Source organism: Balaenoptera acutorostrata, chromosome 1, assembly GCF_949987535.1.
Source record: "Balaenoptera acutorostrata chromosome 1, mBalAcu1.1, whole genome shotgun sequence".
NCBI lineage: Eukaryota > Metazoa > Chordata > Mammalia > Artiodactyla > Balaenopteridae > Balaenoptera > Balaenoptera acutorostrata.
This window is the reverse complement of record NC_080064.1, coordinates 74811210-74828013: the sequence shown is the minus strand read 5'-3', so window position 1 is coordinate 74828013 and position 16804 is coordinate 74811210. Positions and strand designations below refer to the sequence as shown.

The 16804-nt window shown below is 36.3% G+C and overlaps 2 protein-coding genes across 2 annotated transcripts in view; one reads left to right on the top strand and one right to left on the bottom strand.

The window, feature by feature from the left end:
* Positions 1 to 898: 898 nt before the first annotated feature.
* On the top strand, positions 899 to 16508 carry CTBS (chitobiase). Its single transcript, XM_007173017.2, is given in 9 exon segments — positions 899 to 1072; positions 3868 to 4006; positions 4504 to 4608; positions 4611 to 4674; positions 4676 to 4703; positions 10299 to 10470; positions 12162 to 12259; positions 12645 to 12791; positions 16308 to 16508. Coding segments are annotated over 9 exon segments (1128 nt in total).
* SPATA1 (spermatogenesis associated 1) overlaps positions 6329 to 16804 on the bottom strand; it is a 57695-nt gene continuing 47219 nt past the window's right edge. Inside the window, exon 16 of the mRNA XM_057539919.1 lies at positions 6329 to 10455. The gene's annotated coding sequence lies outside the window, so the exon portion shown is untranslated. The remainder of the gene's footprint in view (positions 10456 to 16804) is intronic.

The following is a 16804-nucleotide window of genomic DNA, read 5'->3' as shown; positions in this document are numbered from 1 at the left end:
ATGTTGCCAATATCTTTGGTCAGGCACAAAGTCAGTTATATCCTATTTTAGGTATGGTACCCGAACAAGTACCAGAGAATTCACCCTCCCCAGAGCATTAAACCTCCAAACTTCAGCCTGGGTGGGAGAGGGGCAGCTGCCCAGAGACATAAGGCTGGAGAAAGGATCTAGAGATTTCACTGCTTCTCAAGCAGCTTTCACCTATTCCCCTTTATTTTCGGACATCCTAACCTCCATCTCCCCTTCACCGCTAATGCCTGAGGCACTTCTTGTAGTTCCAGAACCTTTTGAAGATTCTGTGGTTTAAACTGCGTTGTTTCTCAAGTTTCCGCACTGTTGGGGCCTGGGGCACTTACCCCTCATACTTGTGCTTTCAAGCTTCCAAAATGTTGCTGTCATCTCCCTTCCCTTGTGGGTTGAGGTTTTCACTGGAGTTTAAGCATGGGAGGAGGCGAAATTAGAGGCCGTATTCGAACCGCTGTCTTAACTCAACAGATATCTGTATCTTCAAAATCTTTGGGCCATTCCAGCCATGTAGCACCGTCATCCCTTCCAAGGCATCCTACTTCTCCATTTTGAGGACTCCCTCCAGTTTCAGACTCCACAAGGAGGACACAAAACAACTATGACACAGAGCCAAAGAGAGGCACATAGATGGTAGGCGATATACACTTGAGTCAACTGTCTGCTGGGCACCGAGGCCCTGGCTCCCTGGGCTCGACGTGCTAGGGGCACCGCGGCCTCGGTCCCTCTCTCCCGCAGCCCCAGATCCCCCGGACTTGGCGACCGCCCAGCTCCTCCCCTGCCCAGCCGGGGAGCTCGGCCCGGCCCCTCCCCTCCGTAAAGCAGGCGCCGCCCGGGAATGCGGGACAGCTCTGCTGTTTGGTGAGCCGCTAGCATGGCCTGGCCGCAGCTCCGGAGCCGGCGCCTCGTTCCCTCGCTGCGCGGGGCCCCGGGGCTCGCTCCTCTGCTGCTGCCGCTGCTCCTGGCGCTGCGCATCGGGCTCGGGGCCGACCGCCCGTGCCAGGCCCCAGCGCTGTGCCTTCCCATCACCCATCGCCCCGACTTCGAGGTCAGTGGCCTCTCTTTCCCCTGATGCTCCGGGTCTGGTCCTCAAGGCCCTAAGAGGAGTTACAGTAGAATAACCGAGCCCAAGAAAGAGGTGTTGGGGGAGCAAAACCAGCTTTGACCGCTCATGGAGGGGCCTTTCTGTCCACGGATTTCCTTCAGCCTTAAAGATGAGGAAATTTTGGCTCAGAGCAGTTGGGTAACTCCTCCCAGGTCTCACAGTAAGTATTCCAACCCAGATCTGACTCCAAGTGCAAATTCCTTGCATTGCCCTGCTGTGCCTCTCCCCAGGCAGTCTGGCCAGACAAGCAAAGAGGCTGGTAAGGAGATACTCCCTAAGTAGCAAGACCCATTGGTTTCCAAGAGAATTGAGGATGAGTTTGAAAGAATCTCAGCACTCCCACGGTCCAGTGGAAGACTGAACGTTCTGCTTAATTTGCTTTTCTATACCTGCCACACAAGAAGGGGGATTAAAAATAGGTCTTTAAGTAAAAATTCCGTCTACCCACCTAATAATTTATAAGGCCTTGGGCAGCTTTAAGCAAACACCCTTTCGGAGGTAATGTGAAGACCACTTGTCTGCCTAGAGTTTGATGACTGCACCAGGAACTGGACACATCAGGCAGGTGGAGAAGTTCAGTCCAAAAGAGCAATTCTTGTGTAAACATAGCGACAATTGCCAGTTCTTAATCTAGCAGATTACATTTGAGGCAGTGACATTTAAATGTCCGTTAAAAAAAGTAATATAAATTGCTTAGAAGAAGTAAAAACGGTCGAAGTGTTTATGGAGAACCTGCCTAGTGTGTAAGCCTAACATCTGAAAAGACTTTCTGTAGCACCCAATACCTCTTAGTCGGTTAGGCGGCATCTGTGGACATTTAGAAAACCAATTATGCAAAGAAGCCAAATTTTGTTCATTTGCATGTTGGTGGTTAATTGTCTTTTCTCTCTACTGACCTATATTTTTCAAAGACAAAGACTAGACTGCATTACTTTTCCCCTTATATATTCAATTGGTTCATCAAGCTATTTTTTAGGATTTCTATTATATCACAAGCTCTCTGTATATTTTTAACATATTCAATCTTAGTTATCAGAATTGAAATAGGGTAAGGTTTGTGACATAAATATGATTCTAAGAAGTCTAAAAACAATGGGCTGTTCAGTTTCACATTTTGTAATTTTTATTATTTCAGTGGGTAACTGCCTAGTAGAAAAATGGGTTATACACAGTTAATTCTGAAAAATAAACAAAATACCAAAAAGGAGACAGAAAATTAGGAAAAGGCTGGTTTAATTTTTATAGCTAGCTCTCCCCACCCTCCCCCATCCATTCTCCTCACAGTGGCCCAGTGATCATAGATATCACTCTCCCTTTCTCTCTCCCCCTCTCCCTGTGTGTCTGTCTGTCTCTCTCATTTTTTAATGCAAATCTTATGATCCTCTGCTTAAAACACTTTAATGCCTCCCATTCATCTCAGGAGAAAATAGAAACTCCTCAGTGGTCTACAAAGCCCTACTTGATCCTGCCACCACCTACCTCAGTAGTTTCATCAGTTTCATCTGTTTCCATGTACTTTCAGGATTTCTGTGCTCCAGCCTCACTGACCTTCTTTTGGCTCCAGAAATTCAGAATTCTCCTGAGGTATTGAGACCTTTGCCCTTTTTTGTTCCCTCTTCTGAGAATGCTCTTTTTTGTGCATTGGTACCCCTCCTCTGTCCTGTCTAGGTCATTGCCCAGATTTCAGTCCTCCCCTAAAGAGTGTAGTCCTCAGGGAAGTTTTCCTGCCCTACCAGGGCCGCAGGTCCCCTTTATATGCTGTCATGGCGCCCTGCATTTCCATGTAGCCCTTAACACTATTGCATTAAATAACCAATGGACCTGGTCTGTGTCACTAATGCCTAACAATATACCCTGCCTATACCTTATTGGGATTCAATAAATATTTGCTAAATCAATGAATTAACACCTTATTTGGGATAAAGTAAAAATGATCAGTGCTTCTAATATTATCTGTGGAGAAAAAAATATGGGAGAAACATAACATCAACCACCTTAGTATTTAACTTGAGCACTAGTCTAAGAAGTAAGGCTCACCAGAAATCATTCATAGTAAATGCAGCATCTATGAGTCCATCTGCAGCGGCCAGAAACTTGAGTATTTTCAACCTCCTCCCTTTCTCTTACCTTACTCATTCAGTGGGTCAGAGTCCTGTTAATTTTGCCTTCTTAGGATCTTCCAGATTTATTCATTTATCTCATAGTCTCCGCTGCTCCACAACTTTAGTTGAGGTCACCATCATCTCTTGCCTGCATTCTTCCAAAGCTTTCCTATTAGATATTCTGCCTCCAGTTTTGCCTCTTTAAACCATTTCCCACTTCAGCTGAAGGGATTTTTCTAAAATGCATACCTAAAATATGTATATTCTCTTTTTAAAACCCTTTCTCTTGGGATAATTTCTCAAGAGGGCTTCAAGTCCTTTCATGATTTAACCCTGCCTACCACCCTCAGGTTCTTCACTGTTGTCTCCCTCCAAATTTTAGGCATCAGCCATATAAACCTCCATGCTCTGCCTCCAGGCCTTGACACTTGCCACTATTTCTTCCTAGCCTACCCTCTCCTACTTTCCAGGCCCCACTTATTTCCTCCGCCACCAATTAATTGGGACCCCTATGTCTTATTCACTGTTGTACTCTCAGTGCCTGGCATATGATCAATGTTTAATTGTTACTTTGGGTGGTCAGCATGATATTCTTCTTGGTTTAAGTGAGGGTGCTTATCCCTGTTGTTTTGGCAGGTCTTTGTGTTTGATGTTGGACATAAAACTTGGAAATATTATGACTGGTCACAGATTACAACTGTGATACTTTTCTCAAATTATGACTCAGAACTTATGTGCTATGCTCATTGAAAAGGAGCCAGAGTAGTGCTAAAAGGTGAGTTACAGTTTTTACCAGATGTGTCTAAGCCAATTGGTAAGTTATACTTGCATCATCTGCTATCTTGAATTTCCAAAAAATTCTCTTTTCATTTTTATATTTTTTAGCATCCTAAAGTTAATCTTAGATACTGTTTAATTCATTTCTCGGGTAGACATATTTTAGAAGAATTAAGTAAACTACTGTATGGTTTTGAGGAAAATATGAATCCTAATTAGCATGATGACCCTTAGCTAGCCATAGTCCATGATTTTTTCTTTTAATTTGAGAATATTACTAATTATTCATAATGGTTATTTAGAAGATTAATGACTAATGATTTTCTGTGATCTTGATATATTACTTCTTCATTTGGAAAACTTAAATTTGGGGCTTAGTATTCCAAAATTATGAGATGTTTTAAAGACATTCAGATCTCTTTGGAAGTTTGTGAAGTAAATTTTATTAAACTGTTAAAAGCATATATGTACAAAAGATGTATATTTCTTCCATAGGAGATGTATCCATAAGGGATATCATTAATGCTACTTTCAGAGCATCCTGGATAGCTCAACAAGTTAAGCTGGCCAAAACACAATATATGGATGGAATTAATCTAGACAAGAAGTTGCTCGTTCATCACCTGAATATTATACGTTAACTGCTTTAGTCAAAGAAACTGCAGACTTTCCATCGTGAAATTGAGGGATCACAGGTAAAAATTCATTTGTTGTTTTTTGGAAACCCCTTACTTTTCCTATCAAAATGTATTCATGAAGGTATGACAAATAGAATCTCAGTTTTATTGAGTAGGAAGAGTTCCAGTACATCCTAAAAAATTTTCTGGAACTTTTGAGGTTCTTAACTAGAGAAGTTTTATAAAATTTTAAGGTGTCAAATCTGTTCTTTATTCACATCAGGATACAATACTGGAATTGCCCCACCTACTTGCCTTGCAGCAGAGTTAGAAATATTAGATAGGATAGGCAATGGGAATCAGGAAGGATTTAGCTGCCCAGGCTCTGCTTTCATCAGTGCAGGACAGAAACAGCTCTTGCCTAAGAGTAGAGGTAGTTCTGGGGAAGTGTCTCACTTGCTCCATAGACTCTGAATTACTTTGCAAAGCACCCAAGGCCCAGTAAGGCTCAAAGCCTAATTCCATAGAACTTGTCAGTGCTATGACAAAAGGCCGTATTCTTCCCTACTACCATAATGAGCATGATCAGAGAGACGATCACAACATAAGGCATCTTGCCAGGCAATGTGTGAGTAACAGAAGGACAGTGTGGCCCCAGATCAGTGATTCTCAAAACTGGTCATACACCAAGATAACCAGGAATCTTAAAAAAATTAAACACACACACGTACACTGGATCCCACTCCCAGAGATTCTTATTCAGAGAAATGCAAACCAAAACTACAATGAGGTGTCACCTCACACCAGTCAGAATGGCCATCATTAAAAAGTCTACAAATAATAAATGCTGGAGAGGGAGTGGAGAAAAAGGAACCCTCCTACACTGTTGATGGGAATGTAAATTGGTACAGCCACTATGGAGAACAGTATGGAGATTCCTTAAAAAACTAAAAATAGAGTTGCCATATGATCCTGCAATCCCACTCCTGGGCATATACCCAGACAAAACTATAATTTGAAAAGATATATTCACCTCAGTGTTCATAGCAGCACTATTTACAATAGCCAACACATGGAAGCAACCTAAATGTCTGCTGACAGGTGACTGGATAAAGAAGATGTGGTATATATACACAATGGAATATTACTCAGCCATAAAAAAGAATGAAATAGTGCCATTTGCAGCAACATGGATGGACCTAGAGATTATCATATTAAATGAAGTAAGTCAGACAGAGACAAATATCATATGTTATCACTTATATGTGGAATCTAAAAAAATGATACAAATAAACTTATTTACAAAACAGAAATAGACTCACAGACAAAGAAAACAAACTTATGATTACCAAAGGGGATAGCGGTGGGGGGGAGGTAGGGGGGAGATAAATTAGTAGTTTGGGATTAACATATACACACTACTATATACAAAACAGATAAACAAAAAGGACCTACTGTATAGCACAGGGAACTATATTCAATATCTTGTAATAACCTATAATGGAAAAGAATCTGAAAAAGAATAGGTATATATATATATGTACAACTGAATCACTTCGCTGTACACCTGAAACTAACACAACACTGTAAATTAACTATATGTCAATAAAAAAGTATATTACAGAAATTATAAAGGAACACATTAGGATGTTTCCTTCTTAAAAAAACTATACAATAATTTGTTAGTGGACACACATAAAAAATGATGTAAATTTTGACAGCCAAAACATAAAATGTCGGGTGGTGGAGTATAAAAATGTAGAGCTTTTTTATGTGTTCTAAGTTGTTAACAGTTTAAAATAGACTGTTGTAACTGTAAGATGTTTTAAAAAATTACTTTATTTCAATATAATTGACATATATAGTATTACATTAGTTTCAGGTGTACAACATAATGATTTGATATTTGTATATATTGCAAAATGATCACCACAATAAGTCTAGTTAACATCCATCACCATACGTAGTTACAAGATTTTTTTTAATGTAAGCCACATGATAACCACAAAGCAAAGACCTACATTAGATATACAAAAGAAAATCAGAAAGGAATCAAGCATGCCACTACAGGGAATCACAAATCACAAAGGAAGAGAGCAAGAAAAAAAGTAAGGAAAAAAGGAATTAGAAAATAGCCAGAAAACAATTAACAAAATGGCAATATTACGTAGAAACCTATCAATAATTACTTTAAATGGAAATGGACTAAATTCTCGAATCAAAAGACACAGAGTGGCTGAATGGATTAAAAAAAACAACAAGATCCAACTATACGCTGCCTATAAGAGACTCACTTCAGCTTTAAGGACACACATAGACTAAAAATGAAAGGATTGAAAAAACTAGTTCCAGGCAAATGGAAACCAAAAGTGAGCAGGGGTAGCTATATTTATATCAGACAAAATAGACTTTAAGCCAAAAATGGTAACAAGAGACAAAGTTCATTATATAATTATAAAAGGGTCAGTTCATCAAGAAGATATAACAATTGTAAATACTTATTGTGGGTGCTCCACATCAGAGCACCCAAATATATTAAATAAACACTAAGATATCTGAAGGGAGAAACGGACAGCAATATAATAATAGTAGAGGACTTTAGTACTCCACTTTCAGCAATGGACAGATTATTCAGACAGATAATCAATAGGGAAACATCAATAAGGAAACTGTAGTTAGATACAGTTAGGCTGGTAAAAGGTATAAACTTTGTTGTAAGATGAATAAAGTCTGAGGATTTAGTGCATAACATGATGACTATAGTTGATTGTACTGTATTGTATAATTTGAAATTTGCTGAGAGTAGAATTTTAGTGTTATCACCAAAATAAATAAATAAATAATAAATAATAAATAAATAAAGGTGATGGCTATGTTAATTAACTTGATGGGAATACTTTTGCATATATATGCATATCATTATGTTGTACACTTAAAATATATTACAATTTTACTTGTCTATTTTACCTCAGTAAAGCTGAGAAAAAACTGCTAGGCTAGACAGTGAGTTTTTTGAAGGCAGGGACCAGTTCCTCGATGTCTAACACAATGTTTAAAAATTACTTATTGAATATATGAATGATACCTGCCTTTCAAAATTTTAAATCTAGTTAAGTAGGATATATATAGTATAAACTAATGACTCTAAATCTATCTCAGAATCACCTGGGAGTGCTTGTTAAAAATATGCCCAGAAGTTGATTCTGGCATAGATTCTAGGAACTGTATTTTTACCAAGTGTTATAGGTGATTCTGGTGTAGTTGGTCAACATGAATTTGAGAATCACTGGAAAAATAATAAATGATGTAACGATCAACATCTCTATGGCTTTATACAAGTAGGGAAGGTTTGTCAGTGTGGAATTCAGCTTTTCAAATGAGTACAATTTAGGTCAAGGATAGCAAATACCTGGTATGCAGGCCACCATACTCCTCTCCTCACACATTTTGGTCTCAGACACTTTTCCTTCATTCTGTAGATTGCTGTTGTTAATAGGGTAGAATTAATGTATGGGAACTTATTTGCTAGTCCTGATTAAGCTATAGTGAAAGAGCAAGGGGGAAGAGACTGAGCAAAGACTTTGCAGTAGGAATGTCTATTTCCATGTTTGAGGGGCAAGTAGAGCAATTTGGGCTACTATGTCAAGTTCATGTTAGTTAAGTTAGTGGGAAGTACAGTTGCCAAGATGAACCAGATTGTGGAAGATCCAGGATGTGACACTGAAGAGTGTGCATTTTATTCTGTATGTAATGCGTAATGTGTATAGAAAGTATTTGGGGAAGATTATTTATGGTAGTACGTAAAAAAGTCTAGAGGAGAAAGAAAGACCTGTAAGGACTAACCCAGTAATCCAATAACTTGGAATTTATGGTTTGAATTGGGATGATGGCATAACCCTAACACTCAGCAAGTGTTCAATATTCATTGAATTAATTAATTAATGGAAAGGAATGGGCAGAACAACTGTGAGAGGCCACCCAAAGGAAAATGTGAGATTAGTTATGGGGTGTGAGGGAGGAACAGTCAGAAAATGGCCCAAAGGTTCTTAAACTGGTGACCAGAAAAAAATGACTAATATAGAGCCCCAGGAAGGAGAAATGAGTTTTTGGGAAAAGATGATAATTTAGGATTATAGAATTTGTGATCACAGAATTAAAGAGCTAGAAGTGCTCTTGAAGAATTCTTTCTACACCTTCATTGTTACATGTGGGAAAACAGATCAGATATTTAAAATGAAATAACCTAGTTATAAGAGAGCCAAGATAAGAACCAAAGTCTTTTGATTTCTTTTCTAATATACTAATGCTGCCTTCTCAAAAATATGAGATTAACCATGACAGGAAACCCAGGTGAAAATATTCTCACTGCTCAGGAGGAAACCCAGGTGAAAATATTCTCACTGCTCAGGAGAGAGGTAAGGACTTACAAAATGGATTTGAAATTTACCTGCTTAGAGGTAATCACTTTCTCTATTACCTTATTATACTTCCATTTTCTAAAAGGGGACAGCGATAAAATGAAGTCCAATATGTAAAAATTTCACTTTATAACCTATTTTGCTGGAGAGCTTTGGGGAAAGCCTATTCTTACAAAGCAGAGCTTCCTTTAGTGTTAATAATGAAAGAATTATAGAGAGAATTTTGAGAAAGTCCTAAAAAGAGTTATAGTAGAATAAATTAGCCAAAGTGTAAATATTTAACTAAAATACCTCAATTTTTTGTAATATTAATCAATACATTTATTGAGAGCCTAATTAAGAAGAAAACTTTTAATGAAGATTTAGAATGTTTGCAGACATATATTAATAAAATAAAGCTAATTAATATTCAGTTAAGGCAATAAATCTTTTTTTTTACATTAGGTCTCAGAACTTATTTATTTTATAACTGAAAGTTTGACCCTTTGACCAACATCTTAAGGCAATAAATCTTTTAAAGAGATTCATCCTTATTGAGGACTGGCTCACTATTCAAAATGAAAGATAATTTAACACTCAAGTTTTATTTGAATATTTACATAAAATAAGAGCATTTAAGTGATTTGTTCAACATTTTGAGTTGATTAATTTATACTTGTAGCCATAAAACACCACTACTCTTTAACTATAATGTTGGACTAAACTTACCATGTAAAGTAATTGTAAATCAAGGGCTCAAACTGCCAACATAGTCCAGTAAGCTTGTGCCAAGAGATGACCTATTTAGCTTGCACGATATTTTTAAGAACTTTTGTATTTGAATTCTTTTCGTGTGCTTTTACTCTCTAGTTGCTTATAGGCCCTACCACACCCTACTGTGATTACACCAGTTTCCTTCAATCAGTCGAGTTGCTAGTCTGTCCTCTGAAGGCATGTGACTTTAAAACTCCTCTTCTACACAGTGCCTGCTCCTGGTCATTGTATATGTCCAAATATGCCTGGGTCCAAATATATGTCCATTACCTAAATATATGTCCAAAACATTGTCCAAAATATATGTCTGGGTCAGTCCGTGTAGGCAAAAAATATATTTCTTAGACTTGTTCTAGTTCCATACATGTCAAACCTTACGTCAGACACATAAGTGGTTCTTTTTGAGAGGGGGAGTAATATGAGGCAAGAGAATATATAATCAACAAAACATCTGCCATAATATGCATATTTGATCATGTTACATAAAATGGTTTTCCCACAGGTAACCTTTGATGTATCTTGGTCTCCAAACTGCGTAGGTAGGAGGTGCTATAATTATACCGGAATTGCAGATGCTTGTGACTTTCTCTTTGTGATGTCTTATGGTGAACGAAGTCTGGTCTGGTCACAATGTATTGCAGGAGCCAATTCTCCCTATACTAAGACATTAACTGGTAAGAATTCACAAAACAATCATTTATCAGCAATATTAATTCTATAACCTCAAACATTAAGATATATTTTAGTATTTCTAAGTCATTTGTATACCTTTTCCATTTGTAACGCTTTCTTGAAACATATTAAAACCTCTTAATTTGAGAGCTTTAAAGTTTACAAAAAGTTTTAAAGTTCTGAAGTTTTCAATTACCTCTAAAAAATCTTGGGAGGTAGGTGTATTATATTAACCCTCTATTATAGATAAGATGAAGGGTGTTAAGTTCTCATGATTGCACAGCTATTAAGTATTATATGGTTGGAACTCAAGCAGGTGTTCTAACTTCAAGTCAACACTCTTGTCAGAAAGTTACACGAAGAAGATATTTGCTTACTTAGAATTTGATAGTTTTGTTGAAATAACCAATGTTAAATAATTTAATAGCAAAGGTAGCTATAATGTGAGTACCTATTATACATGATTGATAGGATTGGCTTTATCTTATTTGGCATTTACTATTAGTACCCATGCTACATTAAAAATTATATTCCTATTAGAATTAAGAGTACTTCTGTTGTGTCATTCATATGGAGTGACCTTTGCATTATCCTTTCCAAAGTTTGGATTGGTTTGTATCCCATCAACCAATTGAATTAAAGACTGCTTGCTATCTTTTGGACTTAAGTGAGATTTTCTGGGATAGTTAGCATAGATTTAAGTGTTGAGTAATAAATAAAAATTATTTTCTTTTTCATATAGAGGTAAAATCATAGAACCTGGCCTCATTTTATCATGTCCTAATTGTCTGGATAGAATAGTCCGATCATAAGCATATACTATTTAAAATTTGAAAAATAATTTGTGTTATAATACAAAATAATTATTTAACCCAATGTTTGCCAACTGTGTTTATGAAAGAGATGATAATTATGTATATCAATAAAAGGTTCATTATCAAATATGTTTGGGAAATGATGCATACTCCACCCCTCTCTTGGATATTTAACAGTACACAATAACTTTAAAGCCTCTGAAAAACAGCAAATTTACTCAACATTCTAGCTAATCTTGGAACATATCTTGGTGGGAAAACATAATTTGCAGCATGGGCAAGAAAGGGATTGATGATAGTACCAGGAATTTGTTCATTTTTCTCTTTGTTTCCTATAACTACAGATTATCTGCTACAGAGTAAGATGGGGTCATTCCTTATCCCAAGCTGTAATCCATGCTTATAGGATATTGAGAAAATGTGGAACACTTGTGTGTTCTGTAAGTTACTGTGAGACCACACCTGCCAGAAAGTTTAAGACTTATAGAACTTTTTTAAAGCTTTAGAATCTAGAATATCAAATCCATGCCTTAGCAGTTAATAGACACAATTAGCATGCTTTCCTAAAATGTGTCATTGTTACTAAAATATGTCATTGTTCCCAAAATTAAATTTTGTGAATATTTTGCTTCAATTTGATCTAAATTGTTTTGAATGTTTTCTGTTATTCAAAAAGAAATTGTTTAGAAAGTGATACCAAATTTATAATTCTTAAGAGATGACTTTTATAATATATTTGAGTAACACCATATTAGTATTTTACATAAATGTACCTGTTGTTACAAACTTGGATTCTGAGTGGTTGCATAGCTTGTATGAACACATTAGTAGACATATGAAGAGAAAAAAATATGCTTTTTCTGTCCCTATTTGATTAAGATATGATGACTACATCAAGATAGGCATTAACCCTAAGAAACTTGTAATGGGTATTCCCTGGTATGGTTATGATTATACCTGCCAGAATCTATCAGCGGTAAGAACAGATCATTTCTTACGTATTTTTTTTCTCTTTCTATTATATTTTTTAGAGTCTGTTTTGTTTCCTCTATATAAACTTCATTTTATTTAGAATTTAGAAATTTCTCTCTATATAGAATACATACACTTTATTGAGAATTTATTTAATATAGTTTGAGACTAAAAAGTAGAGTTTATTTTAAATAATTAAATCCCATACAAGTTTCTGAATATTATATTTCTATTTAATAATGAAATTTAACTTTTATTCCATATAGTCAGGTTATCTATAGTATATATTTTATGTCTAATAAATAATTTTATTATATTTTTGGATTTGCTTAATTGCTTAAGATTTGCTTAATTGATAATCTATAACATGAACATTTTTGCATTTCTAGAATCATGTTTGTACCACTGCAAAATACCCTTGTAAAGATGCTGTATACCGTCAGGTGGCCTATCAAATGATCATGAAGCAAGTAAATAGTTCTACTTCTGGAAGACTGTGGGATAAAAATCAGCAGTCTCCTTATTATCACTGTGAAGTAAGACTTTTCACAAGTTATCAATCTTTAGTTTTCATAATTGCATACTTTCATAATTACATATTTGAAAGTAAGATTTTGTATCAGTTTTCTTATAGGGTACAACATACAGACTGCTGTTTACATGAGTAGACTTGTCTTTGAATCTGTGTAATCAGGAACTTTACTTCCCTTGTGAGCAATTCAAGTTATACTAATAGTGGAACTGCTCTGCATGGGCCACTTGTCATTTTAGATGATATAATAAAAACATGTGTATCACAAACAGGATTTCCTTAAGAGTTGACAATTATAAATGATGTCTGTGGCTTTTGAAAGAGCTTTGGGCCAAAATAGGTTACTTGCTCTGAAAACCTCTATTTCAAAGTAGCCTCAAAATTCTGATGAGGCTCTTATATAGGGAGGAATGAGGCTGAGAACAGAGGTGTCATCAGGGACTTCACAATGGAAAATGGTACCATTTCAAATTTATTCCACAATTCAAACTATGTGATATTCAACAAAATTAAAAATTAGAGACAGAAAAATATTACAGAGTTAATGACTAGCAGTTCTGTCAGGTAGTGTTTGATAAATAGGAATTGCCATACCAAAGGGACAAAGAAAAGTTATCTTTTCCATAGTTTACCTTTAGCATAATAAAAACTTTTTCACACCTCAAAAATCTAAGTACAAACCATCTTTAATGTACCTTGAATTATGTTACTACAAAAGGAACCCTAAAATGATATGATGAACGTTAATTCCAGCAAGAATTTATATTTCTTTCTAATGGTCTGGTACCCATTTACAAAAGAATGACTGCAAATATACATATTTAATAAATTATAATTGATAGATATACATGTACATGCCTGTATATCAATTATGTAGAAAGCTTTAGTGTAGAGCTTTTTAAACTTTAGAATCTAAAGTATAAACATTAAACTAGGGTATACTGTGATCCTGTCTTTACCAAACAGTATTTATAGAACTCTGTTCTGGGAACTGTTAATAACACATAGACACACACACACCCACACACACTAGTGGTTACCAGTGGGAAGAGTGGGGGCGATGGGCAAGATAGGGGTGGGGTAGTGGGAGGTACAAACTGTTGGGTATAAGATAGGCTCAAGGATGTATTGTACAACACAGGGAATATAGCCAGTATTTTGTAATAACTGTAAATGGAAAGTAACCTTTAAAATTGTATATATTTTTTTCATTTTAAAGAATATACTAAAAAAACACAAACACACACACACAAACACAAATACACACGCATGTGCCATGGCCAAATATATTTGGAAAACACTACAAACTGTAAGTCTCTCTTGGAGATTTATAATGTATAACATTATATTCAAGGATTTAAGATGTACTACAGTACATAAAGCCATTTAATTATTTAACATAGAACCCTGTTTCCTAGCACTCTGAGAAACATGCAGGGGAACAGTGTTTCATGGATATCAGTTTGGTAAAGGGTTTGTTTAACCAATTATACATAGTTTGGAAATATGTAATTTAGAATAAATAGTTTACCCTATGATGTACTGTTTTTTGTAATTCCTGACTTATTTTTTCCTTAATGCATAAGAAGACACATTCTTTAAGATTTTAGAACTCAGGAGACATTCTGATGAGCCTTGAAAACCATTCATTTAATGGCACTTCAGACAACCATCTATTTATAGCCAATTTGCTCTTCTTCATTCATTGTAAAATTCCACAGCAACCCAAATCAAGTTTTTGTTTTAACGGAAGAGACTCATTCTGCTTTCTTATGCTGTCTCAGCAATAGCAGCTTCATCTTGCACTCAATATTCTTGGAGGCATACATTCCTTAACCAGGCATCTGTCAAACTTACATATACTCAGTTTTTTATCCTTTGATCCTTCACTATTTGAGGCATTTGAAATTTCTTAACATATCAAAAAAGCTCAAAGTACTAGCTAGAATGATGGCAAAATTCAAAGGTGCATGTCTTTGGGTTTGCCCCTGACTCTACAAAAATAAGTCTTTCTAGTTGCCTTTTAATATTGAATCACAATTGAAACTACAGCATGTATAGCTTTTTCTAGTTCTAAAGATTTTAAAGAATGGAATATAAGATACAGTATGAGATATGCTTGTATGTAATGAATCTACTGTACTTAAATATGCCATAGCTTATTCATTTACCAAGTGACTATTGTCCTTTAAAGCAGTCATCTTAGGAGATGATTCTAATTCTCATGGTGCTACCATAAATAGAAATATTACTGGTATTCATTGAGAATTGTCTTTAAAGAGTTCCCCAGACGTATATAAAAATCAGTGAATTATTTTAAATCACAGATCATTCTATTTTTACTTCCTATCTTTTTCTCTTCCTTTACCCTTTTGCCTAATTCTGCTCCTTTCCTCTTTCTTTTATCCTTTATCCATAGCTTATATACCTTCTAAAAGAGACTGTGTTTAGTACTAGATAGAGGTAAGTGATGCTGGGGAGAAGGACTTTACAGGGTGGAAGGTGAGCATAAGACTAGTTTCTAGTTTGTGGTTCTTAGGTGTGTGCCTAAGTCACCCATGGGGTCCAGACCCAACAGGCTCTTAGACTCAATTCTGTAAGACCTAGAAAAGGAGATGTTTTCTTTGTCCACTGCCATTCATCATACACAAAATCACCTGTTGAGCTCCTAACTAGGCACATTTCCAGGAACTGTAAGGAAATCCAAAAAAGTATATAAGCTGGTTTTAGAGGACAAAAGCAGTGATTCTCCTTAACCTTGGCTACATATCAGAATTACCTAATGGAACATTAAAACATAACATAAGGAAACAAATAAATATATGTTATAGCACTAGCCCTGGAAGATTTTGATTCAATAGGTTTCATGTGGTGTGGGTCCCAGGAATCTGTTTTTAATTTATTTATTTATATTTATTTTTTGGCTGTGTTGGGTCTTCGTTTCTGTGCGAGGGCTTTCTCTAGTTGCGGCGAGCGGGGGCCACTCTTCATCGCGGTGCGCGGGCCTCTCACTGTCGCGGCCTCTCTTGTTGCGGAGCACAGGCTCCAGACGCGCAGGCTCAGTGGTTGTGGCGCACGGGCTTAGTCGCTCCGCGGCATGTGGGATCTTCCCAGACCAGGGCTCGAACCCGTGTCCCCTGCATCGGCAGGCAGATTCTCAACCACTGCGCCACCAGGGAAGCCCAGGAATCTGTTTTTAAAAGCGCTCACAAGTGATTCAGATGTGTACAGTACATCTTGGTTGATAATCATCAGAACAGAGCAAGGAAAGAATCTTAGGGCATGAGAAGGACTTTAAATAGGATATACTGGGAGGCTCATTTGTGTGATCTCTATTGTTGTAAAAGTGCCACAAGCAATGATATCTAGAAAGTATTACATATAGAACCATGGAAAGTATTATGTATGCCCTAAAATTTTTATTATTTCATTGTATCCTTCTTGAATCATTGGATTTAAGAAACACCTTTCCCTCTTATTGCTGAATACTTTAAAGTTACACTTTAATTTATTTGTATAGGATCAGGCTGGACATTTTCATCAAGTGTGGTATGATGACCCTCAGAGCATTTCTCTAAAGGCAGCATATGTACAAAACCGTGGCTTACTCGGCATTGGCATGTGGCATGCAAACTGTCTTGACTACTCTGGAGATGCCATAGCCAAACAGCAAACTGAAGAAGTGTGGAAAGCCTTAAAAACAAAGCTGTGACAGAGATGAACATCTTTTGTTAAACTATTAAGGTTTAGAAAAATGATCTGTTTAAACAGATCTAGTTTCTTGAAGAGATTAAAAAATATATACCTTTTTTCACATTGCTATATATTTTAGTTATTAGTGTACTCAAAAACAGATAAAGAATAAAGAAATGCTTTGATTGTTTGAATTTGAAAAATACATACCTATTTATATCTTCAGTGTACAACAACATAAAGGTAAGAAACAAGTCAACCTACCATATCAAATATTCCTCTGTATGATGTTTAATATTATAGTTGGGAACAATTGCTTTCACA